At 37.9% G+C, this 26,342-nt stretch overlaps 1 protein-coding gene across 3 annotated transcripts in view; it reads left to right on the top strand.

The window, feature by feature from the left end:
- The window catches only part of MYO18B (myosin XVIIIB), a 2,352,406-nt gene that overhangs the window by 271,146 nt on the left and 2,054,918 nt on the right, over positions 1-26,342 (top strand). For all 3 annotated transcript variants that reach the window (XM_044068483.1, XM_044068482.1, XM_044068484.1), the window contains one exon: positions 6,862-6,925. In XM_044068483.1, coding sequence (XP_043924418.1) covers positions 6,862-6,925 — 64 coding nt within the window. The remainder of the gene's footprint in view (positions 1-6,861; positions 6,926-26,342) is intronic.

Here is a 26,342-nt window from a genome sequence, read left to right as displayed (position 1 = left end):
ATATAGTAGGGTGGAAAGTAAGTGTGACTTGGCTATGGCATGGCTGGTGGTGTTGGTAAGGTAAAGCTTGGCTCTCTAAAGTGAGCCAAGTTTGATCTGAAGCTTTTTGTCTGCTCTATGAGTTTATCAGATTTTAGGCAGTTATCAATAGTGATCCCAAGACATTTGATGTGATCACCTGGTTCAATTTTGGTTTTAATGGGAAGGTGATCATGTGCCTTGATATTAGAGAAGAGCATTAGTTTTGTTTTGTTTGTATTAAATATTAGTTGGTTGTTCGAGAGATAGCTTTCGATGCCTAGGAAGGATTTTTGTTTTTTTTTCCAAAGATCTCAGGAAGGTAAGGAGCTGAGCATATTAGGGAGGAGTCACCAGTGTATTGTACAATGGTGGCCTGGTGGATGGCAGTGCAGAGCGTATTAGTAAATATTGTAAAAAAACAATGGGCACATTACTGAACCTTGTGGGACACCAACTGTGACGGGTAGTAGGGGAAAGAGTTTATTTGGCCACTTGACTGCTTGTTGGCACTCTGATAAGTAGCTGTGAAACCGGGAAAAGGTTGCCTGGGTGAGTTTTAAGGATACTAGTTCATTGAATAGTTTTTGAATAGTTTTTGGTGGGATACCATGTCAAATGCTTTTCACATGTCAAGGAAAATGGCTGAGATGAGTCGGCTGTTGTTTCTGAGCTGGTTGATGGTATTGGTAAAACTTATCAGAGTGGCTGTGGTACTGTGCTTGAGTCTAAAACAATGTTGGGCATTTGTGAGAAGGTTATTACTTACTAGATATTCAAGGAGTTGTTTGTGTATGCATTTCTCTAGAATTTTGGCTAGTAGAGAGAGTATAGCAATTGGTATATAATTAGAGAAGTTAGATGAAGAGCTGCCTTTCCTAGGTGATGATATAAGAAATTTTCCAGAGCCTGGAGATGCATTGTTCAGAAATTGATCACTTGATTAGGATAGAAATGGGAAAACAGATGGCATCTGCAGCTGTACTGAGAAATTCATTAGGGAGTAAGTCAGCAGCAAGGGATGTGGGCTTTAATTTATTGAGAAGTGATGGACAAGAAAACTAGGGTTCCTTACAGTGAAACAGTGTTATCCAGATCTATTACTATACCTTTGTATCTCTTATGTGTTATGCAGTTATTTTCTCACCATGGAGGCTCTGTCTCCCACCTGCTACATTTTTAAGTAGCTCTCTGGTGCTTCACATAGAGCTGCCCTGGATATTAAAGCTGCACAGGTGTGCAATATACATCTATAAATTCCAGTCAGTATCTGGGCATAATGGACAACTTTTGTTTATATGTGGAGATGGCACATGAGGACTAGGCTGGCTGTGTGCTATGTATGCCATGTATGTCAAGCATTAGCCAGTAATAAAATTATGTTACCACTATAAACTGACAAACTGGTAAACATCATCGGCACATAAAAGAGTGCACATCTAAATTTGTGACTAAAAACCTTGTCAAAATCTGCTAATCTGTATCAGGTATAGCAAAAAGGCAGATAACATGTTTACTATCTTTATTACTAAGTTCTGATTAACATAGGTTCATAGTTTCATATGTGTGTACTAGGCTAATGGCCATGGAGCCTTTACAATCCTAGCCCATAGAAGTGCCCTTAACTCAAGAAACTTCAAACTTAAGCTACACTTATCACAGACACGAATGGTAACATACCTATTTGTTTACTGTTTGATAACTTTAAAGTCCTCACTCCGTATTTGAACTTTGCTAGTTCACAAATTTTCATGTTATGACTCTCATACTCAGTTTAGGGAAGAAGTATTGCATATAGTGCGAGCACCACTCAGAGAAATTGTTTGTTCCCTTTTTAAATGTTTAAAAATAGCGTTAATTCCTTTCTAGCTTTGCCAGAAATGCTAACACAGTTTCAACATCTGTCATACAAAATAATAAGCAAAAGCAATGTTTTAAGAAAAAATTTAATTTATTGGTATAAAAATAGCAAATTTAATACCAATTGTAAAACATGAAATGATAACAGCAGTTTAATACAAAATTGATAATTTAAAACAACCCCCCCCCCAACTTCATACAATCTCTAGGATTCAAAAAGGATCTGGATAACACTGCTTCACTGTAAGGAACCCTAGTTCTCTTGTCCATTCCCTAGTTGGTATCATACCATTTGGTGGAGTCCATAAAGGATAATCCAGATAAAACACTAGAATGTCCTATGTCTCTGTGGACCTCCACACTGTCCATAAATAATATGATTCAGAAGCATTTAGTGGCTAATGAAAAGTTGACCAGCAGCATAGAACCAATTGACAGTACTAGAAAGACAGCTTCAAACTTTGTCCTGCATGTATTTTAACATTCAAAAATACAAGGACACCATGTTTCTGTGCTGCTCTACAAAAGTGCAGTTAAACTTTACTTAAAGAATGCTCTCCATGTACAAATGTGATGGACTTAACAGGACATCCACTGGACATGCTTGTGGCCCTGGCTCCCCCAAAAGCATCTTTTAACTGTAGCACAGCTCTGCTTGTATGTGGGAAATTAGTACTACAGGCATTTAGTCTGGCCACCTATAATTGCCTGCATTGCTGGCACCCACAGACAAGTGGAGCTGTTTCTCTACCTAATGCATCAATTCAACATAATAGACTACTCTGCTATCAGAACTCTTCCACTGGAGTTCAACATCAGTGAAAAATATCTAAAACCCCATCTTGTGAATACAGCAGTTGTGTAGCCTGGGTGGGGAGAGAGTGGCAACTTCCTTGGAGGCAAAGTGTTATGGGATATGACTAGACAATCCCGATCTTTCATTAATGCAATACAGTCTTTTAAACGCCGGCATTACATTTGTGGTCAAACCTGAGCGATGTAGTGCTCCATATGTATTCTAAACTGTAGCAACTGCTTGCTGTGTTGTAGGAAGCAGTTTGCTACAGTTTAAAAGTAATATATATATATATATATATATATATATATATATATATATATATATATATATCGATAGATAGACGTTGATAGATATAGATATTGTTTTAACTAAAACCTGAGCACTGTAGCACTCCATGTAGGCAGGGTATAAACTGTAACAACTTTTTGCTACATTTAGAAAGCAGTTTGCTACAGTTTAGAAAGTAGAACTGTTTTTCTTTCTTTCTTTTTTTGTTGAGGGAGGGTTGCAGGCAGGACACAGAAATGGCACCTGAATGGCTGGGGTAGGATGGATGGAGGGGGGAGTGTCATGCAAAGAACATCCTCTTCAGTGGACTGTAGCTTTAACTGTACTTTGCTATTCACTTGAAGAGCAGACAGGGTGGGAAGTTGGTACCAACCTTGGGAGCTGGTTGAGCCAGTTATGTTTCTGGAATACAGTTCCTGGTTTATAAGCAGGAGTACTATTGTAGAAGTCCTCATTAGCATAAATATTGCTGAAGAACATCCAGACTGGATATTTGAGAAAAGGAAGTTGCTACCCTTAGAAAACATTGTTTTGTATTCTGGTACAATATTTTTTATCCCCAACACAATTTTACTTAAAGTGTATTTTTCCATAGTAAATGTAAATAACAAACAGTGATGGCAGTAATACTCTTGCCCTATACAGTATCAAATTTTACAGTGTTTAGTTCAAAAGCAAGTTATTTTTGTAGCTACTAACAATGCATTTATTAGGTGGGAGATGCCTCCTTTTATCCTCTGGGCATCATGTGTGCTGACAAGAGTAGCAGGATGATCTAAATGCAAGTGAATGTACATGCACTGTATGTAGCTATCTGCATGTGGGAGGTGGCAAGTAGACAGAAGGAAGGACAGGATATATATCTCTGTTCTGTTTCTCTCTCATCATATTTATCTCATACCTTTTAAAATCGGTTCTCTTTCGTACTCTTCTGTATAATTACAGATACCGGTAAGATGCAGATGAACAACAAAGGAGATGCAATACAGACTGTAGACTGGGTGACTCAACATGTACAGTGGAAAGGATTGCAGGCTTAAGAGTGACCAACAAACCTGAAAAAATCTTTGAAGGAGGAGGAATGCATGAGCCTAGTAATTTTTGGCAGATAACAGGGACTGCTAAGAAGGGATTAATGTTTCCTGGTATGGTACTTGGCTGAGTGTGTGCTCAGGCAAATACTAGCTTTTCCTAAGGTCAGTGCAATGCTCGTGATGGAGATTAGGAGGAAGAGGAAATGAGTTATAGGAATGATCTGTAGTGCAAGGGGCCCACACTTAGGGAAAATCTGCAATGCTGCAGGGGCAGTGTGGAACAAAGCAGGCAAGCTAATAAACCATTGAGGTCTTGTGAAGGAGATGCATAGGGAATGCCTGCATTTCCTCTCTTTATTGTGCTTCTCAGACAAATGGAGGAGACAGTATATGATATACTGACTGATCATACTATTCATTTCACAGGTGAACTCTGTCCACCCCATGACACAGCTCCAGTCAGAACAGTAATACAGTACCATGTGCTTTCTACTGAACTTAAATCACACATATACAGGCATATACACACTCATAAATACACACAAACAGACAGAGACAAAAGCAGGCACGTGCACAAATATGAATTCCAATCAATATGCTTTCCACTATCTAATTTGCTGAATCAAGTATCACTGAACAGTGTTTGATGAAAATGTATACCTTTCAGCAAGGACTTCAGATTCATACATTTCTCCATCAAAGTTAAAAATTGCAATCTCTCTATATAGCAATGGTCTCAGTGTTGATGTGTTCAATAAAAAGGAAACACATAACTCTTAACCTCTTAGTGCAAGAATTCTCTACAAAGCCAAAAGTAATGTGAGGATAGATTTTAAGTATTGCCTTACAATCTTACCCTTACTAACTAAGAAAGTTGCTAGAATAGCAGGGTTTATATTAGCATGCATTTTCTGATTAACATGAAGTCTGAAGCTTAAGTGTCTATCATTATATCATCTGCAATTACCTGCTAAAATACACAAATTTTATGATGAACAGAGCAAAAAGATGATGCAAAAATGTACATATTCTCTGAAATACTGAACAGTTGAGAGGTATCAGGAAGCTATTGGTGCAGACTTGGCAGAGAAGGAATGTTTTCTTAATTTTCCTTTACTGGAATCTGTCTCACTGTCTTCAGTTCAGTGAAACAAGACTCATTATTTCTTTCTTAAGAGACACTGCAAAATCTAGAGACTGTATAAAAAATTATTTTTATTGCATTTTACTTCATGTAAAAGGTGATTCACATGCACATCGCCAATATGCAATTCTCTGCATGTATGAATGGGTAAACCTGTTTACTTGCTGAACAGGATCACCAGGGAACATGTCATTGTACATCAGTTCCACTCTGAATGCCCATGCGCTCCACATGTACTGCTCAGTTAGGAGTTGGATTACCTGCCCTCTCCTTTGGAGTACACTATAAAGAATGGATTGCTGAGACTGCCGTACACAGAACAAACCCCCCAGATTTAGAAACTGAGGAAACTGCCCCAGGGATGCTGGACACTGTGTACATAGGGTAAATTCAAAGAAAATAACAGATGCTTTTTGTAGATGTCTAGGGGTTCTTCTTTCTTTCCTAGTTTCCTAATTTTCACCAGTCTGCTCTTTTCATCCGTAACAAATTAGCAGCTGCATAGACTGCTGATTTAACTTTCACCTGTAAGTAGGTAAGCATATAATGGGCATATAAAAGGCTAATAAGGAGCAATTCTTCTGTAGAGAAGAACAAAAGAAGTTATGATGGTCTGTGGCTTGTAGGTACGTGTGTAAGCATGTATATTATGTCTGCATATGCACACGGATGGTAATAAGTCATTTTATATTAGGTCATAGAACTTCTAGATTTCTTCATACTCTGTTTCTTAATGCACTTCAAAGATAACATTTAAAAATGTTATATCCCTAGCAAGAAAAGAAAAAGAAAACTGCTGATCTATAGAAATATCACCATGACAGCCTTTGCATATTATCCATACAAACAACAGTGTGTCTGACCCCAGCTGATTTAAACCATCATAGGATAAAGCTATAATAACCATTTAATTCCACTGAAGCCCAACTGATTGCTGTACACAACCAGAAATAAAAGGCAAGGAAGTAATGTTATATCTCAGACATATAATAAAATAAATATATATGGTAATTTATTATAGCGTATGCAAGATCATGCAATTCCCGAGGATTTTAAATGCATTCTTTGTACAGGAAGTCATTTAATGTTATACTCTAATAAACATCTGAATGCCTGCTATTCCAGCTGGCAATGAGCTACTAAATCATTGTTTTGATTACAGATAATTTGCTAAATATATTATGTATCATGTTTTAGCAAAAGCTGCATTTTTTTATAGCAAAGGAAACATGATTATATAAATGTGTTCTGCTTGCAGATTGTCATTAATATGCTGTCAAGAGTTTCAGAGCACATTGTCATGGTTTCTGCCAGTTTGAACTCATATGATATACTTGCGCACATTTTTCCTGTCTTTAGGTTGCTGTAACCATGAAATTAGCCAGGAATAATGACAATCACATTTATATAAAATATAGAATCATTTCCAGTGAGTTTCTTACAAGCACAATTATCATATCATAATAAAAAATAATAGACTGTTATACCAACTGCAGGAAAGCTGAGTATGCAAGATTATTGTACACGATCAGATGTTACTGAACTGGACAATATGAACGGTTACCTTCTTTGCTTCCAATTTCCAACAGTAAATATTTCATTCATCTCTCAACGCCAAGTGTAAACATGAGCATCATTTTATGTGATACACAAATGTCTACATACTTTTCAAATAATTTATGTATGCATATATTCATTTTTTTTTCATTTTTTTACAGCAAGAAGATATGTGGTATGAAACTGAGAAAGTCTGGTTTGTTCATAAGGATGGCTTCACCTTAGGTAAATTCTAATTTTTCTTTTTTTTTTTTATAAATAACTAAATGTTTTCTGCTCCCCAAAAATCATAGATTCAATGAACAGGACAAAATTAACTAACAAATACTTCTAATGGATGTACATTCATACTGGGGGGTCTGTTGTAACAGTCACTGGAACATTATTACAGTCTAGAATGAATATGTTTGGAAATATAGACAAGAGAAACTTTGCCTGTTAACATTATCATTCCATCTTTGATGTTTATATATCTTTGGTAATGCAAGCACGCAAGTACAGAGGAAGCAGGTTTACTTAGATGGGTTTTTCCTTGTTCTTAAGAAAATAATGACAATAATCCTTTTTGTCTAAAATCATAACAAAACAAGTAAATCTGTTTCATTTCAGATTAAAACGTTTTTTATTCTATTACATTTGCCAAATGAAACTGTATGTGGTTAGACTTGAACTACTGCAGACCTTTATCTACTGTAGAATTGTAAAGAAGCCTTTAAGACTTATGCTTCAAATCTAAACCTATTAATGAAACATTTGAAAAGTACTCATTCTTTCTGTGATTGCCCATTTAATCCAAGTTAAGGCACTGGAAGACGGATTCTATCCCGGCATCAGTGTACACAGGGCAGAGAAATTCATTTGGACTGGACAACAGGTTTGTCACAGAACTTGAACATATACTGCATGCATACAGACAGGCAATATAAAGATCTGTAATTCTCCAAGTGCAGAGATCATTGAGATGTGGGAGAAAACTGGAGCACCTGGACAAAACCCACACAGACACGAAGAACTAATAAAAAAAGGCAGCTTAGCTGGGAACGGAACCAGAGAAAAGAGGTGCAGGTATGCACTCTTATGTCAACCCATCGGAAGAGCAGCCATGTTAAACTATCATAAACTAATCTTACAAAAATGTTAAATTATAGGTTCAGTATTCTCCTATAAATATAATACAAATAAAGCAAAACTAGTGCTAACATTAGACTGCACTAAGTAATTTCCAACTCCAACTACCCGATACGAATCCAGTTGTAATTCACAAGCACATTATATGTTGTAACACAGAGTCCTGCTTAGTGGTGTCATTAATATACAGCACTTAAAAAAACTATAAAAAGCAGAAAATGGACTTACAAAGAAAAGAAACTTCACTGGTCACTCATAATTCCACAATAGTAGCCTTAATGACCTTATGTAAAGCACTATTTTCAAAACATTACGGATTACTGTTATCTGAAAGCAGAATTAATAGAGAGGTGATGTTTATCAGTGCCTAGTGACTGTTGTGTCTTTTGGCTTTTCCCGGTTAGGGGTTGCCACAGTGGAACTCCGGTCCGCTAATGATTGGCAGTAGATTTTTACGTGCCGAGTTGCCGGCCCTGACGCACAACCTTCAATGAAGGTACACCCATTCATGCATGTCTCCACACAGAAGACGCTGTAGCTGAGAATCGAACAGGACAATGTCTTACTGTGAGGCAACAACACTACCGCAGCACCACCACACTTTTACATTTTTACTTCTACAGTTTTGAGTCAGTTAATCACTAGCATCTTTATCAGTTCTGCATTTTCTGATCAGCTTCTCCTGTGCTTAGTTCTGAGTAATACACAACACACATTTGTGGGAAGCTACCTTGAAATGAAATGTAACATATAAAATAAAAGTATAAGTGTTTTTCACTTACAAATATTTCAAACATCACTTATATTTTGCAAAATGTTCCAAAACATTTCAGCATGCAGTCTGCATCAGGGATATTCTTTTTTTTCACATTCACCATAATATTCATGTTTCTACATTAATCATTCTGCAGAAAAACAGAAATCAGTACTGTGCAACTCTGGGCCAGAAACTCAATTAATTGCTCATGAGACAGTGCAACTACTATTTGGACTAAGTTAGAAGTAGATCCAGCCATCAGTCCATCCACAACCCATTTTCCCATTTGTGCACATGAGGTCAGGGTGTTTCTTAACCAATGACAGTCATCTAGAGCCAAGGTTTACAACATTGGGTGACTAGCCCTACCATGGAACTTCATCCACACTACACAGATGAATGCACACTCACACCTATGTCCAATTTAGAGTGCTCAATCAACCTACTGCATGTCTTTGGAATGTGGGAGGAAACTGGATCACCCAGAGGAAAAAAATGGGAAGACAGGGATGACATGCAGACTCCACACAGAAGGCACATCAGCAGAGAATCAAACTGGGGAACCTCTTGCTGTGAGGTGACAGCAATATCTGCTGTGCTACTGCGCCACTCCTCAAGTTAGAAGTAGATGCAATTCAGTAAAATGTTTAGGTACTGATAGTGGAAGGATAAGATACATTGAAACATATATTTCTTCTATGTGGCATCTGTCTGTTAAAACTCATGTTTTAATATTTTATAAATATTTATCTATCTAGCTATATATCTATCTATCTGTGTTAAAAAGTCCCTAATGTTGACCTCTATTTTGTCAACACAGTTTGGATGACAAAACAGATGGTTGATGGTTGTTCAAGTCTGATAATCCCTCTGGTTGACGAATATGCCCTTAACCTGGGATTGTGCAGTCTCAGAGCTGGAATAAATAATTAGCAGTGGGTGTGGTGTACAGTGGAGCTTGTCTTCATGCAGAAAATATGTTTTTAATTTTACTTGCCCTGAGGTTAATTCTTTGAGCATGTGCAGACAAGTGTCAACATTAATGTGTCAATATTAGCTCCTTCAACATTTGGTACAGTTGAGCTGGTTACCTAGTATGGTATTTACAATTTTGGAAATTGCTTTCATTCTCTTTCTCTCTCCCCTTCTCTCTCTCGCTCTCTCTCTATATATATATATATATATATATATATATATATATATATATATATATATATATATATATATATAGATCTAGGATGTTTGCTCGAACGAGCAAACGTCCAAATCCATAATAACCGAACACACTTTAACAAAAGAGCTTTTATTGAAAAAGTGCATGTTACAAAAAAAAAAAAAAAACATTGCATTATCATTTTAGCAGGGAGGCTTCACCCCCCCCCCCTGTGGGGGGCTGTGCCACCCACACCCCCTACTTTAATATTCTCCCTCCGAGATTGCACTACAGTGGGGAAAAGGGAATTTTCCCTTATCCACACCGTAGTACGGCCTTGGCCACAGGCATACTTATGCAAAAGTGCTTCTTCTGTGAAAAGCACTTAAGCGTAAGTATGCCCGGCCATTTGGGTTTTGGACATTTGCTCATTCGAGCAAACATCCGAGACCCATATATATATATATATATATATATATATATATATATATATATATATATATATATATATATATGTATATATCTATATCTATATCTATCTATATATATATATATATATATGTGTGTGTGTGTGTGTGTGTGTGTGTATAATGATATAATGATAGTATGTATAATAATACATTTATATATATATATATATATATATATATATATAAATAATGATATATATAATAATATATATATAAAATGAACTGAATATTTTGATTAATAATCACATTTTCATTTTTACATAGTTTGCAATCTCCATGAATAGTGCATGCATTAGTTCGGCGCTGATTGCTGATGCAACCGTTTTATAATTACATGTTTATATCATGCTAATAATCCAGTCTCTTTTAAGATAGTCAGAGCTCACAACTGTAACTTTCAATTACTTGCCATTGTTAGGCATGTAAACCCATACAGTGGAAAAGAACTATTCAGTCTTAATCTCCAACGAGATTTAACATTGCTACTTAATCAAAAGTACTTGAACAAAAAAATACAGTATAATTTAAGATCAGTAATGAACTAGTGACAATAGTGTTTTATTTTCACAGCATTACAAATTTTAAGAATTTGGCCAGTGACTTCATACCTTCTATCACAATTAATTAAATAGATATATGCCTTAGGTGCTTTGTTCTATGTCAACATCCTCCACAAGTTTAATTTCCATGACAGAATTCCAGGCTGTCTCTTATCTTTAATAGTTCTCGGTTCCATATTTCTAACTCTGTCACTATCTTTTGTTTTATTTCTGTTATTGATGATTTCTCTTTAATTTCCATTTGCAAGTTATGGCTTTCTTTATATCCATACTCAAGATAGCTACAGTTTTGCCTCCCTAGTATATGTTATTTGAGTTTATAATGATGTATCTAAGGCACTTTTCATTTAATCAAAAATCATCTAAAAAATTCATCTAATACACATTTAATTTAAAATGTGGCCATAGTGATGCAGCGGTTAGCATTGTTGCCTCACAACAAGAGGTTCTTTGGTTTGATTCTTAGCTGGAGCACCTTCTGTGCAGTGTCCTCCTTGTGTTCAAGTGAGTTTTAAAGATATGCAGGTAGGTGTGTGTGCCTTTAATCTAAACTAAATATTTCTCCAAAACATTTAAAATTTTTTTTTTTTTTTTGTTTGCAGGGAGTTACCACCCCTGTTCCCAGCCCCATAATTAAGTGTTCCTACTCAACAGTCACACAACCATGGAGAAAAGAGGAAACTCTTCACACAATGAGTCACTGCTGGTGTACAAAAATAAACTTCTAGAGATACAGAACAAAAAAATCAGTGGGCATTAGAAAGACAAAAATAGTGATCAACACTGATTTGTGTTTTAGATAAAACATGTTTTAGATCAATTGTGACACTTTTTTTATTAAAATATGTTGTAGATAAAATGTACTATACCACCAGCCCAACAAGAACACCTCTATACTAAATTTAAATTCTCTTTGAAGTAGCATATTGTTTAATTCATTTTTGAACTGAAGCAACTCCATACATTCCCAGAATATATCTTTCCCAGAATGTCTTTCTAATCAATCTGACCTCCAACATAAATCTCTTATCTGTGAGAATATTTGTTCAAGTCTCATAGAGTTGCAGAAGTATTTCTTCAAACATTTCTATGTAAACATTTTAAATGTTCTTGATTTAGTAGCACATCTAGGGATAAGATCTATTTCATCATCTATAATATCTATATTTGTTCATTCCATGATATCTTTAGGGTTAGGGCATCAATGTTGAATTTAGGTCAAGGGAGTAAGTTGGAGTTTTAGGTTTAGGGTACAATCAGTGATTTTACGTTTAGGGATAGGGAATAGAGATTAGGGTTAGGGGCACCAGGAATCAGTTTAGGAACTAGATTTGAGCTTTAAGGCTAGAGTTAGAACCCTAGTATGGTTATACAGTTTAATACCGTATATTGCCTAATTAGCAGGATAAGAAATGATTCACACTGAACTAAAAGTTCTCAAATCAACTTATAAAAGTTTATTTGCAGCTTATATACAGCATGCACAGATCTAAAGCAATACTAAGTAAAGTCCCACGAGTGGAGGAGCTCCCTGGTCAGCCTCAGTTAGAAGCTGTGATCCCTGATAAAATCCTCCAAAACTAGTTATGAAAACAAAATCGACACTGATTCTAAAGACAACCACAAAGCATAGTATAGCTATGTCAAGAATCTTAATGGCAACACTCAGATCTGCTTTGAGGTACAGCACAATGGCACTAAATATACAGACCCAACTGATATTGCCAACATCTTGGCAGATAGGTTCAGTACTAACTTTACCCCCCTCTCACCCCCTAAAGAGCCCATACCTATACCGGAAGAATGCAAAGTTCCTGTAATCACGGCTGCACAGGTAAAAACCACTCTCTCTAAAGCCAAGAACACAGCATCCATGGGACCAGACAATATCCCAGGCTATGTTCTACACTAACTACAGAACGAACTGGCACCCCACCTAAGTACCATGTTCAGTCATAGCCTCACCTCAGGCTTTGTGCCTGCTGAATGGTGCACAGCAATGGTTATCCAACTTCCACAAGGGGTGGGCCACCACGGACCCCGGGAACTACCGCCCCATTAGCCTGAAGAGCCTGGTCTGCAAGGCCATGGAACATATCATTATGGAACTTATAAACAAAGATATTGGTAATCTCCGAATTCTGGATCCCACCCAGTTCGGGTTAGTAAAAGGCAGATCATGTCTCCTAAACCTGATAGACTTCATGGAAGCAGTCACCAAAGCTGTAGACAAGGGTAAGGTGGTTCACACAGCCTATCCAGATCTTGCCAAGGCTTTTGACACCATCCCCCACTCTGGAATTATAGATAAACTCACTAAACTAGGTATAAATCCCTATGTCACAAGATGGGTTGCCAACTGGCTCACTGACAGAACCCACACTGTGAAAGTAGCAGACTCCAAATCCGACTTCAGACCAGTGACAAGTAGAGTACCACAGGGTTCAGTCCTGGGTCCTTTCCTGTTTGGTATCTACTTCTCTGAAGTACAGGCTAACACAGAAGGTCTTTGGCTAATGAAGTTCGCAGATGACTGCAAACTAGGAGCCATAATCGAAACTCCTAACGATGTGGACATCCTACAAAAGGGCCTCACTGAGACAGATGCCTGGTGTCAAAGCCATGGCCTCAAGCTCAATGCCAAAAAGTGCATTGTCATCCCCTTTGGTAAAAACTGTGTACCCATGAACTACAACATAGGCAGTAGTATACTTAACAATGAAAGTATGATAAGAGACCTTGGGACACAGGTGGACAGTAGTCTCTCCTTTGATAATCACATTGTCACAGTAGTCAGGAAATCCTTCTACGTGGCACACCTCATCACAAAAGGTTTCTCACCCAGAAAAAAGAGGTCATCCTTCCCCTCTACTCATCACTCATTAGACCCATTATAGAGTACAATGCCCCTTTTGGTATGTACCTCACAAGACATCTACTACAACTGGAAAGGCCGCAGAAATACCTCACAAAGAATATTACTGGCCTCAAACAGATGCCCTATGCAGACCATCTCAAAAAAACTCCAGCTTTACTCCGTCGCATATCGCCTACTCAGAGGTGATCTCTGCCTAACATACAAAGCTATGTCAAATCCAGAGCTGTTGGACATGCTCCACTTAAAGAAATCCCAATTCCTCCAAGCTACACACTCTAAGGACCTAAACCTTGTCACAACATTAAACAGAACATGCTGGAGGGATAGATTCCTGTCCCAGAGACTTCCCATACTCTGGAATAAACTACATATCTATATCAAACAAAGCTCCTCATTAGCACTCTTCAAGAAAAATCTTGATGATTGGATGGGAAATAGGAAATTCACCCCGGGGATCACCTCTGTGGCTATGCTTGACAGTGGCACAGGAAAATAATTTTCTTAGGTGGCAAAAGCCAGGGTACCTTTTTTGGCTGGTCTTGTATAGGCCCCAGGGCCGATAGTCTAGTACCTACCTATGAACCTATGAACCTATTAAAGATACATTGAGAATACATCACCAATCAAGCAAGCTTCATCCTTGCCACACACTTCAACTGGGAAGCCCCATTTCGTCCAGGTAGGATACTCAATTGGGAAAATCCTGGGCAGTGCATCCACTCCACAGGTGAGGCTTCTGTCTGCTGAACGGGTAGTCCTGGTTTATATATTCTAGTTGTTTACCACATATTTATGAGATTCAGTACTTTTCCAGTTTGGAGTGGATCTTGCTGGAATATTCTGTGGATTTGGCCACCCCCCCTCCCAGAAGAAACAGCAGACCCTGCCAAACACAATGACTTTGCAATTGCAGGTACCTTCTTAACCAAATATAGTTAGCATATCCTGTCATGCACAATTTTCCGTACTTTCTCAACCAAATATGCTTAACAGGTTCAGACAGATTCGGGCAAGTTCAGATAAGTTCATATACAAGTATATGTCATTTTATTTTGATAGTCATTCAAGCCTCCCTTATATTTATTTCCTTTTCCTTATTTTCTATCATTTACCAAATTATTCATAAATGTTCAGTATTCCTGGTACAATCCTGAGCAACAAGGGAGTTACATAAGATTGCAAGTATGAGTTCCTTAACACATCATGTTTCTCATTTAACATAATCACATTATTTTCACAAAACCCAAGTAATATTTGCATAAATATTGTATATGCTAGTTTCAGAAAGGAATACTAATTGTTGATAAAGATTGCATCATCAGTACCTACCAATCTTTCCATTTAAATATAGATACTGAAAGGTACTGCATCCATCATAAGATAAGTTTTCAAGGTTTTAAGATACCATAGAGAAGAATGGAATTTCCTGGTATCCGATGTTAATGCAATAAAAACTTGTTGAGCAGTATAATCATCCATTGCCATTGTTCTGTAACTGAAAAGTCCTCCAGAATATAGTCACATCCTTGATGCTGAGCAATCCAGACACAAATGAAGAAATTTAATTGTCTGACATTATAATTCATGCCCACTATATTGAAACACAAATGCAATCCAAATGTAGACTCCACTACCTAAAAATATAAGATAAGCATTGTGCCCTAGCCCAGCAATCAAGGAGCCTCAATCCTCACCACTAACACCAGAGAGGGTGTCTCATATAAGAGGAAAGGATAACAAATACACACAGTAAAGTACAATTTCCCTAAAGTGCGCACAGAGATCACAGTCAGTCTGGGGCTGGTTGCTCCCTTGCTCACCAGGTCCTCAATAAGACTCCCCACTGGCACAGCTATAGGGTCAAGGTCTCAGCCTAACTGGGCAAGCTAAAACCTCCAGTACCCTCTCTGTCCAACCAGTGCATCGTGTCCCTGCCAAGTAGCTGACACAACACACACACACACTTTGATATAAGTATTTATACAACTTTACAGACACTCCTGGGAAAGGCTGACACAGATTCTCCACCTGTGCCCCTTTACCCAAACTACATGGTAGTAATTACTGCCACCACCCAGTTAATAATATCAGCTACTAAAAGACCCTTAAAAGGGTGTCCAATTATTACTGTGCAATATTAATATCCAATGGTAGTATGACTAACAGTCAGGGCTTACTTTAGAGTGGCCTATTACAATAACCTCTATAAATATGCAATGTACACTAGAGCTTATCTCTACACAAATCAGCCACAGGTAGAAGGTTTTAAAAATATTTAATAATAAATAAAACACAAGACAAGATTACTACACCACAGAGATATCTAAGAGTTCAGAGATCACACAGAAACTTAAAATAATACAGTAGGACAGGTCTGATCTCAAAGAAAAGTACCTAATTAATCTTTACTAGCTTTAACTATTCCTACAAGAAATCACAGTGCTAAAACTTACATGTGAGCATAAGGCAGAGTGCTGGTAAGTTGGATGTCAAAAGTCAAAATGCTTCTCAGTCTCTTGGGAGAAAATAATATTTAAACATTACTAACAAACATGTCTCTAAGGCCCTTCCAAAATTATATCATTTTTAGCATTTAGGTTTTCTCAGTATTCATGTTGCATTATCTTAACACCTGGTCTTAGTTCTCATGCCACAAAATACATTATTTAGCAATCTAACACCTCCTCAGAAGCTTACAACAATACAAGACATTTCACATGTATATGCTAGCAGAAACCAGTGCAATAAAACATTCCATATCTACATTGTGGTCATAAACTTTAGCCTTAAAACAATGGCATGAAATCTTCATCCAGCTGCACTGGAACCTACTTGTAAAATATTAAAGAGATTCATAAGATCTTTTCAATTTCAAAAGACACATTTGAAATGCTTGGCTTGGTTTTCCTTACAGCAGATGGCAATGTTGCACCAATCTTGAAGTTCACATTTTACAGTGTTTTCTTACATTTAAAAACACAAGCCTGTATTTTACATTTATTTATACAGTTGATAGAATTATGTATCAAATTCTATTTGACTAGGCTTTCAGCCTTTGCCCATCTCTTCCCAATCGTTACAAGCATATGTATATGGAAATGGTGCTGGACTCTGATTTGCATCGACTGTATATGGATATAATCCCTCTCTCTCTCGCTCTCTCTCTCTCCCATCAGTCCCCATTGTAGCATGGTGTCTATGCCTGTATTAGAAATGCTGTGGATATAACATATGCTATGGTGAGGACTTTGAAACATCATGTATACCTTGTTTAATATGATAATGCTTCATATAAATGACTAAGGAAATGTGAATTACAAGAGAAATGCTAAAAAAAAATATTAAGAAATGCCGTGATGGCCCATTGTGAAAACTTAAAGAAGCTAACAGAAGTTTGATATAATACCTATAACTGGACAGATGCTTTCACTGGAAATTATTAAATTAGTGATGTTAGATAAGTACTTAAAATATTCATTTGTGCCTAGAAAGAAGTGTATCAGTTCTTTCTTTCTTATTGACTGAAGAAAAAGGCACTTGAAAAATATTGGTATGGAGGGAAAAGTGTGCACCTCAGAGAGAGAGACAGATACAGTGTGTGTGTGTGTGTGTGTGTGTGTGTGTGTGTGTGTGTGTGTGTGTGTGTGTGTGTGTGTGTGTGTGTGTGTCTGTGTGTACGAAATTTTAGAACACTGGGTTATGACCTGCCATAAAACTAAAGGTTCGTCCTCCATGTAACATTAGAGTCTGTGCTCATTTAGCAGAGAAGATAACAGCTCTAGATTCTGCTCTGACAATGAGAAAACAAATCACAACACAAGAGATATGTAAAGAGATTAGTTAACTCCAGAGAAGGAAAACAAGTAGCTATAACTTGTAATGTGACAGGCTGTCTAAATAAGGAATTTCTGTGAGGTAGAAGTTTTGGTTAACATAAAATGTGACTTTATAAATTTTTCCTATACTGTTAAATTGTTTGAATGTTAAGGCCTTTCTAACTTTTTAGTTTATGGTTACTATTGCTCTGATTAGAATGCTAACTTCTGTTTTAATTGATACTCTTGATAATAACTACTCTGTTGTCATGAATAAAAGCATAAGAGGTGAAATGCAAACACCAGTAAACCTAAAGCTGCTGTTATTTTCTGAGCTTGTTTGGTTTCAGGGTAAATTCATCATAAAAACATGCAGTACATCTGTTGCCCTTGAGTAGACTTCTGTGTCCACTTTTAATCGCACAGATGTTAAGCCTATCAAATCTTAAGTTTATATACATTACTTTAAACAGACCCTTATAAAACTGAGGATTTGTACTTCAACCTTAGTCATAGAGCTCAAAAAAAGGTTAATGGCATACCAACATTAGTTGTTAAATGCTTTATTTCTCCAGTCCAAATCATTATCAGTATTGCATATATAATATTTCATCTCATATACATCATGCTAGTTTAAATACACTCTCTGGTGAAAAATATTCCAGTAAATACCATGAACTTCATTCCCAGCATAACTGATTGCCACATACCTAGACATCTTCCCTTTATACAATCATGTATTTAATCTGAAGACTTAGGCCAAGTTTTGTGAAACTGTAAAGCTAGCATAAAACAACGATGCTTTATTATTTCTAGTAGAAAACATTGGACTTGGTTATTTTTTCTTTTTTTTTTTTGGTGGAGGTCAATGTTATTTGGGCTAATGTTATACTGAGTGCATGGTGTGGAATTCCAAACTGAATTTCCAGTACATTGAGAAGGTGGTAGCATTCCTAAACTGAATTTTTATTTATTTTATTTTACATTTATTTATCGGGATAGTCCAACTGGACACAGGTCCATTTACAGCGGAGGCCCGGGGAGAAAAGCTCCCCAATTAGATTAACATCAACATGGTAATACAAACAATCATATAACAGTGATAATTGAGATTAGTACAGACATAAAAAGTCTCATACAATCCAGTCTAAACAATAAGCAATACATCAGCAGTAAGTGAGCACATTTATAAAGACAAAGAGTCTCATACATCAAAGCTTTAACATTGATTAATGAGATAGGATAAAAGAACAAAAAAATCATATGATTAGACATGATATATTATGCAATTTCATGTTGGCAGTAAGATACCTAACTGTAGCATTTATACAGTAGAGATAGCAGGAAGGAAGGTATAAAGTGTGCTGAGATTGTGAGATTCATGTGATGCATGGACATAGCCATTTATTCATAAGATATGATTTGAGAGCATTTTTGAAATGCGTGTTAGTGGGGGCAGAAGTCAGAGAAGGGGGGAGGTTATTCCAGGATCTAGCTATGGCATGAGAAAAAAAGAGCTTTCCCTGAGTTGTTGTTAGCTTTAGAGATGTAGAGGAGGGATTTCTCAGTAGCTGTGAGAGGACAATTATTTCTGTATGGAGAAAGTAACTGGCTTAGTGCTGGGGTTTTTGCAGGATGTCTAACAATATTAAAGGCAATGACTAGCTGGTGGTAATTGAGTAGCTGGGGAAGTTCTAACCATTGTAGTTCCCTTAGAAATTGTCAGTGATGGGTTCTGAAGGTGGAGTTGTTAGCAAACTTGGCAATTTCATTGTAACATGATTCAAGTCTGGTGAGAGTTTTCTGACTTGGGAAAGGATTGGCACGGCATACATTATTACTTCTTATCTCATTAGCATTAGTGTAACACATTTATGGTATGTGGTGAGCATTATCTAGTGCATTGAGAAGGCGGAAGTATTCCTAAACTGATTACTATTTACCTCATTAGTATTAGTCTAGCATGTCTATGATCTATGGTGAGGTATATGTAATTCACTAAGAAGGTGGCAGTATTTCTGAACAGAATTACTACTTACCTCATTAGCATTAGTGTAGCACATTTATGCTATGTGGTGAGGACTGTCTAGTACATCAAAAAGATGCATTTCTCTGCTGAATTACTACTTACTTCATTAGCATTACTATTGCATGTCTACAGGGATTTATATTAGAATGCTGAAAAACCAAAACGTCGACTTTGATAACATTGATCCCAAATGAGCAAAGTACCACAATATCGAAGTGCCATAATTATGAAATTAAAATTATTGCACAGTGAAAGTGGAATAGCTGGGATTAGGGTTGTGCCAATTCTCAACTGTAGTGCGATCTCAAAGTTGGTATGTTAAAGTAGCAGGGGGGTGTAGGGGGTGCAGTGCCCCCCTGCAAAGACAGATTTCTTGACATTTTTAGTGTCACATATGTGGCACTTTGATATTGTGCTGTTTCACTCATTATAGATCAATGTTCTAGTCAATTGGTGTGCTAACATAGATCCCATCTAGGGTAAGTGGGATGGACTGTCCAATGCATTGATAAGTGGGTAACATTTCTAAACTGAATTACTGCATACTTCATTAGCATTACTGTAGCATGTCTGTGGTATGCAGTGAGAACTATTCAGTACATTAAGTAAGTTGTAGCAGTCGAAAACTGAATTGCTACTTACCTCATTAGCATTAGCACAACTTATCTATGGTATCTGGGGAGGATGACCTAGACTTAAAGACAAACTAAAGCATGTGGATCAGGGACAGAGTAGTAAAGAATCAATTAGTGAGGTGTAGAGTAGACAGCTCTGTAGAAGTTGAAGTATGAGTGATTGATACAGTGGATGAGTCAGAATATTCTGACCACTCTCCCATTGTACAGTGGTATCTGTAGGACCTACCTGTTGACATGCAAGTGATGAATATAATCTCAGTATTTTAATAGGGATACACTTGAATTGTGACACAGATCACTACTAGGAAAATGGAAATCATAGATAAACCTACTAAGCTGGGCATTAATCCCTACGTCACTCGATGGGTTGCCAGTTGGCTTACTGACAGAATCCACACTGTAAAAGTAGCCGACTCCAAATCCAGCTCCAGACAAGTGACAAATGGAGTACCACAGGGTTCAGTCCTGGGACTGCTCTTGTTTGGCATCTACTTCTCTGAAGTACAGGCCAACACTAAGGGACTCTGGCTAACAAAGTTTGCAGATGACTGCAAACTGGGAGCCATTACTGAATCCCCAAATCATGTGGATTTTATACAAAAGGGCCTTACAGAAACAGATGTTTGGTGCCAGAGCCATGGGCTCAATCTCAATGCCAAGAAATGTATAGTTATCCCCTTTGGGAAAAAAACATGTACCCATGAATTACCACATAGGTGGCAGTACACTAAACACCGAAAGTGTGATAAGAGACTTAAGGAAATAGGTGGACAGTGGTCTCACCTTCAATAACCACATCACCACAACAGTCAGGAAATCCTTCTATGTGGCACACCTCATCAACATGGAGTTTTCATCCAGAAAAATGAAGGTCATTGTCCCACTGTACTCATCCCTCATTAGTCCCATTATAGACTACAATGCCCCATTTGGTATGTACCTCTCAGACATCTGCAACAACTGGAAAGGCTGCAGAAATACCTCACTAAAAGAATCACAGGCCTAAAGCAAATGCACTATGCTGACCATCTAAAAAAACTCCAGCTATACTGTGTCGCATATCGTCTACTCAGAGGCGATCTCTGCTTAACATACAAGGCCATGTCAAACCCAGAGCTGTTGGACATGCTACACTAAAGAAATCCCAAGCCACACGCTCCAGGGATCTAAACCTTGCCATCACAATGAACAAAACATGCTGAAGGGATAGGTTCCTGACCCAGAGACTACCCAGACTATGGGATAGACTACCCATACATGTCAAGCAGAGCGCCTCTTTGACCCTCTTCAAAAGGAACCTTGATGATTGAATGGGAGATAGGAAATACACCCCAGGGATCATGTCAGTCGCCCTGCTAGACAGGGGTCCAGGGAAGTAAATATTGTGGGAAGAAATAAACAGGGAATTGTTATGGCTAGGCTTGTATAGGCCCTAGGGCCAATAGCCTAGTACTAACCTATGACTCTATGAACCTATGAAATAGTAATGAGAAATTCAGACTACTCACTGGATGCCTTAGCATGTAAGAAAATGTATCATTCTGGGAGATGGCTGTGATCTTTGCTAGACAGTCTAGGGATAGAGGGACAGTTCTAATCATAAGTACACAGTGGAGATGTAAGGAGAGTTCATTACTCATCATTAGACCATCTAGGTAAAGAAATGGTTCCTATCACTGCCATTCAAACTGTGGAAAGAAGTAGTTCTATTGACGGTCTATATTTTTACACTCAGTATAGGTTCACTGACAGGATGCAGCTTGGCAAGTGGATGGCGTGAATGTAAGAAGGGGCCTGGGCATCCTTTGTATCCAGGAGACCAGATGGAAGGGCAGTACAGCAAAGCCAATTGGTTTGGGATCCAAAATTTATAACTCATGGGAGGACAGACTAGAAATTGTATGGAACTTGTGGTGAGGAAGGAGTTGCAGAATATAGTGAGGGATGTCAACAGAATTAGTGACAGACTCGTGGCAATCAGAATTTAGTGTAAGGACAGGACACTATTCATAAACTCAGTCAATGCCTCAAAACAGGGTTGTGATAACAAGAAAGAGAGTGCATTCAGGCAGTAGTTGCAGGACCTATTAGATAAACCAAGACAATGTAAGTTGGTTTTGATAATGGGGGGAATGAATGAACATGTAAAGATAGACAGAATAGGATATACGCACTAAGGATATAAGGAGCAGTGTTGTGGTTGCAGGATATAAGGACTGCCTAGGTCCACATGGATGGATAATAGGAATAAAGAATAGGCTATTGTAGACTTCTGTCTGGCAAACAGCTTCATCATGGCCAACACAGGTATCCACAAGACACACAATCACAAGATCACTTACAACAGTGGCCAGCATGCAACTCAGGTATCCACAAGACAGACAATCACAAGATCACTTACAACAGTGGCCAGCATGCAACACAGGTATCCACAAGACAGACAATCACAAGATCACTTACAACAGTGGCCAGCATGCAACACAGGTATCCACAAGACAGACAATCACAAGATCACTTACAACAGTGGCCAGCATGCAACTCAGGTAGTCTTTCTCCTAGTAAAGGAAGGGCACTGAGGTAGAATCAGTGATTGCAAAGTCATCCCCAGTGAAACAGTCAGTCTACAGCATAAACCACTGGTTGCCACAGTCATCTACAAGCAGGGGTTAGAGGAGGATCTAATACCAACAGAGTAGATCTGAAGATCTGGAAGTTGACTAGAGAAAAAGCTTTCAATGAAATACTCTGGGTTTAGCACCTTTGGAAGAAGTGGAAATAGGTGGATTTGAAGAAGAATGTTAGCACATCAAAACAGCATGTATGAGGACAGTAGAGCAAGTCTGTGGCCAAGTCCAGTATAGAAATAAGGTAGATAAGGACAGATGGTGGTGGAATGCAGACGTTCATGAAGTCATCAATAGAAAGATGGAGTGCAGGCGAAAGTGAGAGATGGAAAAGACACACCAGGCTAAGAGGGAATACTAGATGGCTAACATAGTCGCTTAGAGAACACTTGTAACAGAAAAAAACAAGGCATCAAATGCACTCTTCCAGCTTCTGGAAAGTGACTCATTAGGTAGCACTCATTAGAGAGCAGAAAGAAACTTTATCAGATTGCAAGGCAAAGTCAGAAAAGAAAATAAAGAAGATGCTCATCAGGCACTCTTCATAAGAGATACCAACATACAACGCCTACCAGCCCACGGGCATCAAAGGCAGATGGAAGGAGTATTTCCAGCAGCTTCTGAATGAAGAAAACTCCACACAGGCTTTACTGTCCCAGCCACTGCCTACGATGAGAGAAGAGGAGGAGCCTATTCCAAAAGAAGTAAGAAAAACTCTAAATGAAGTCAGGAAAATCAGCAGGCCCAGATGAGGCCACAGCAGATATAATCAAGATGTTGATGAATTAGGGGAGAAATGGCTCCTGAGGCTACTCATAGCAGCATGGAGAGAAAGAGTATCCCGGATGACTGTAGAATAAGCATACCAGTGTCAGTGTACAAGAACAAAGGAGATATTCGCAGAACAGAGGTATCAAACTCCTGTCACAGTGCATGAAAATTTAGAGAGAATGATTGATAAATGAATACACAGACTAGTAGAAAACAAGATGGGAAGTGAGTAGTTCAGATTCTATTAAGGATGCAGCACAATCAACCCAATGTTTGCAGTGAAACAGATATTTGAAAAGAAGCTATAAACGAGGAAACAGTCCAACTGGGTATTCCTTGACTTGGCTTGGAGAAAGCATATGACAAGGTCCCAAAAAGGATGACTTGTGCAGTCCTTTGATGGTTCAAAATCCCAGAAACACTGGAATAATTAGTGCAGGCAGTGTACAAGGACCCAATGACACAAATATAACAGTGTTTAGACTCACAAGGGAGTTCCTTGTGAGAGTGTCTGTGCATCAGGGTTCAACCCTGAGTCCACTGCTGTTCATACTAACAATGGGCTACATTAGCAAACAGATTGGAGGGGACAGATCAATAAAGTTCTAGTATGTAGACAATGTGACATACTGGCATACCAGGCAGACTCTAAACAAGGACTTCAGCAAATGACAGGAGAACGGAATTTAAAACTGAAGGCACTTGGGATGACACTGAGTACAGTTAAGACTGTTGCAATGCCAAGAAATGTGGAAAATCAGAAGAAGTTGAGAAATGAGATAAAAGGCAAATAGTGGAACAGGTTAACAGCTTTAAGTATTTAGGAGGGGTGTTTGAGGAGAAGGAAAGTCTGAATGAGGAGGTCAGACTAGATTTAAATGGACTGTAGCCAGCTGGCACAGAGTACCAGGCATAGAGTATGACAGAAGAATGCCAAAGAAGCTGAAAAGCAAGGTGTACAAAACAGTGGTGCAACCAGTACTGCTGTGTGGTACAGTAACCTGGGCAGTGAAGGCCGAGCAGTTGAGGAAGCTAGAAATAAGGGAGATGATGTACATACAATGGGTACTAGGGTGCACATTTTGGGACAGACAAAGAAATGAGGACATCAGAGCAGTAGCCCAAGTTGTCCCAATTGTATAGAATTTCAAAGAGAACAGATCAGTCTGGTTTGGGTATGTGCAGGAAAACTTAAGATGATCTAGTGAAGAAGATTTCAGACAGACAGGAAGAAGGTATGAGGAAATGAGGGTGTCTGACAAAGAGATTGATGGCTTGTGAAAGAGAACACAACAACACTAGTCAGGAGTTACTGTCAAAGAAAGTGAAGTGTGACTGAAAGAGGTTCACGGTAGATCAATTTTAAAAATCAGACACATTCATATACAACTGCATAGCAAAACCTAAAATTGCTGATATAACATATACTGTAATTTTGTGTCTCATATAGTGGATCTTCCCAGTAAACAAATGTAAACTAAATCAATTAATTCATGAATAGTGCTAGTAGTTGTAATGCAGTACAGAGCATAAATAGGGGCAGCATGGAGGAGTTCTCAGGCAACAGCCAGACTGTGTAGAGAGTAAATGAGAGAAGAATCTAGGTCTAGACGAGTTAGAGAAGGGGGATTTGGGAAAAAGATAGAAAGCAAAGAGGACGGGAAAAATTAGAGAATGTACAGATAGTATCGCTGGAGAGGAGGGAAGAGGAGGAATAGAATAAAGGGAGGATCTATTTCAAGCGCAGAGAATGAGTAAGAGTAGAAAAGGAAGGAAGAAATAAGAGCGAATGAAGGTGAAAGAAATGTCCTAAATGTCACCCATACCAATATATGTAACAATGAACTTTGGAACACTTTTCTACTGGTATGATAATATATAGTCATATATAGTCTTCTTCATATTATCACACCATTATAAGAGTTCACATTAGATGCCATGGGAAAATGTTATGTTGTTCATTGAATAAACTCGTGTATATATTTGATATACAACTCCTTATACTTTGTTTATTTCACTGTGATACACATTTTCCTTTTCTTTGTTATATGCGTTTTGTTGGATTGCCAGTAAAGGTTTATTCAAAAATTATTTTAGGAGAAAGAGGAATAGAAGATGGCTAAGAGCTTTGATTTGAAATCATAACAAAATGTAGTGTTTAAATGTACCACTATAGGGGCGTACATAGAATGTATACCTGTTAGGAACTGTTACCTGCTTCAAGTAATAATAATATGAAATGTATCTGTTAGGTTTACTATCAAAATGTCATTGACCCATGTCTGCGAAAGCCACAATGTCGAATTCTGTAATTGGCTTGGCTTAAAATGGTGCACAAGGACATCTAGCCTAGTACTAATCTATGATCCTATGATCCTATGATCCGACATTGCCAAATTACCTTTCGAATTTGACCTCCCAGCAAGCATTAATATGGGTCAAGATGGGGTGAGATTTGTACTTCGACAATGTCGGAGTTCAACATTGTCACTGTTCAACCTCCAGCCTTCGTCAAAGTGAATCTGACTGAATCCACTTCAACATTGTGATAGTAAATCATCTGTTATGCACAATGAATGCATTTTCATATATGGGAGTATTGTTTATATCAGTGATGGAGCCAAACATACATTGCTAGGGGAGCTACTGCTGAGCAAACATGAATGTCAGTAATACCTCTATATAGTCCCAGTTCTTGACACACTCTTATCTCATTTCATTATCATGTTCTGCATTTTGAAATGCACAGATGAAATTGTGAACACAGACGTGCAGAAACTGAATTTCATACAGGCAGGGCATTAAAGGAATACATAATA

The sequence above is a fragment of the Protopterus annectens genome, chromosome 4.part0 (assembly GCF_019279795.1).
Source record: "Protopterus annectens isolate FY-2018-M chromosome 4.part0, PAN1.0, whole genome shotgun sequence".
Taxonomy (NCBI): domain Eukaryota; kingdom Metazoa; phylum Chordata; order Ceratodontiformes; family Protopteridae; genus Protopterus; species Protopterus annectens.
Note: the sequence above shows the minus strand (reverse complement) of the source record. Positions and strands in the feature narration are given on the sequence as shown.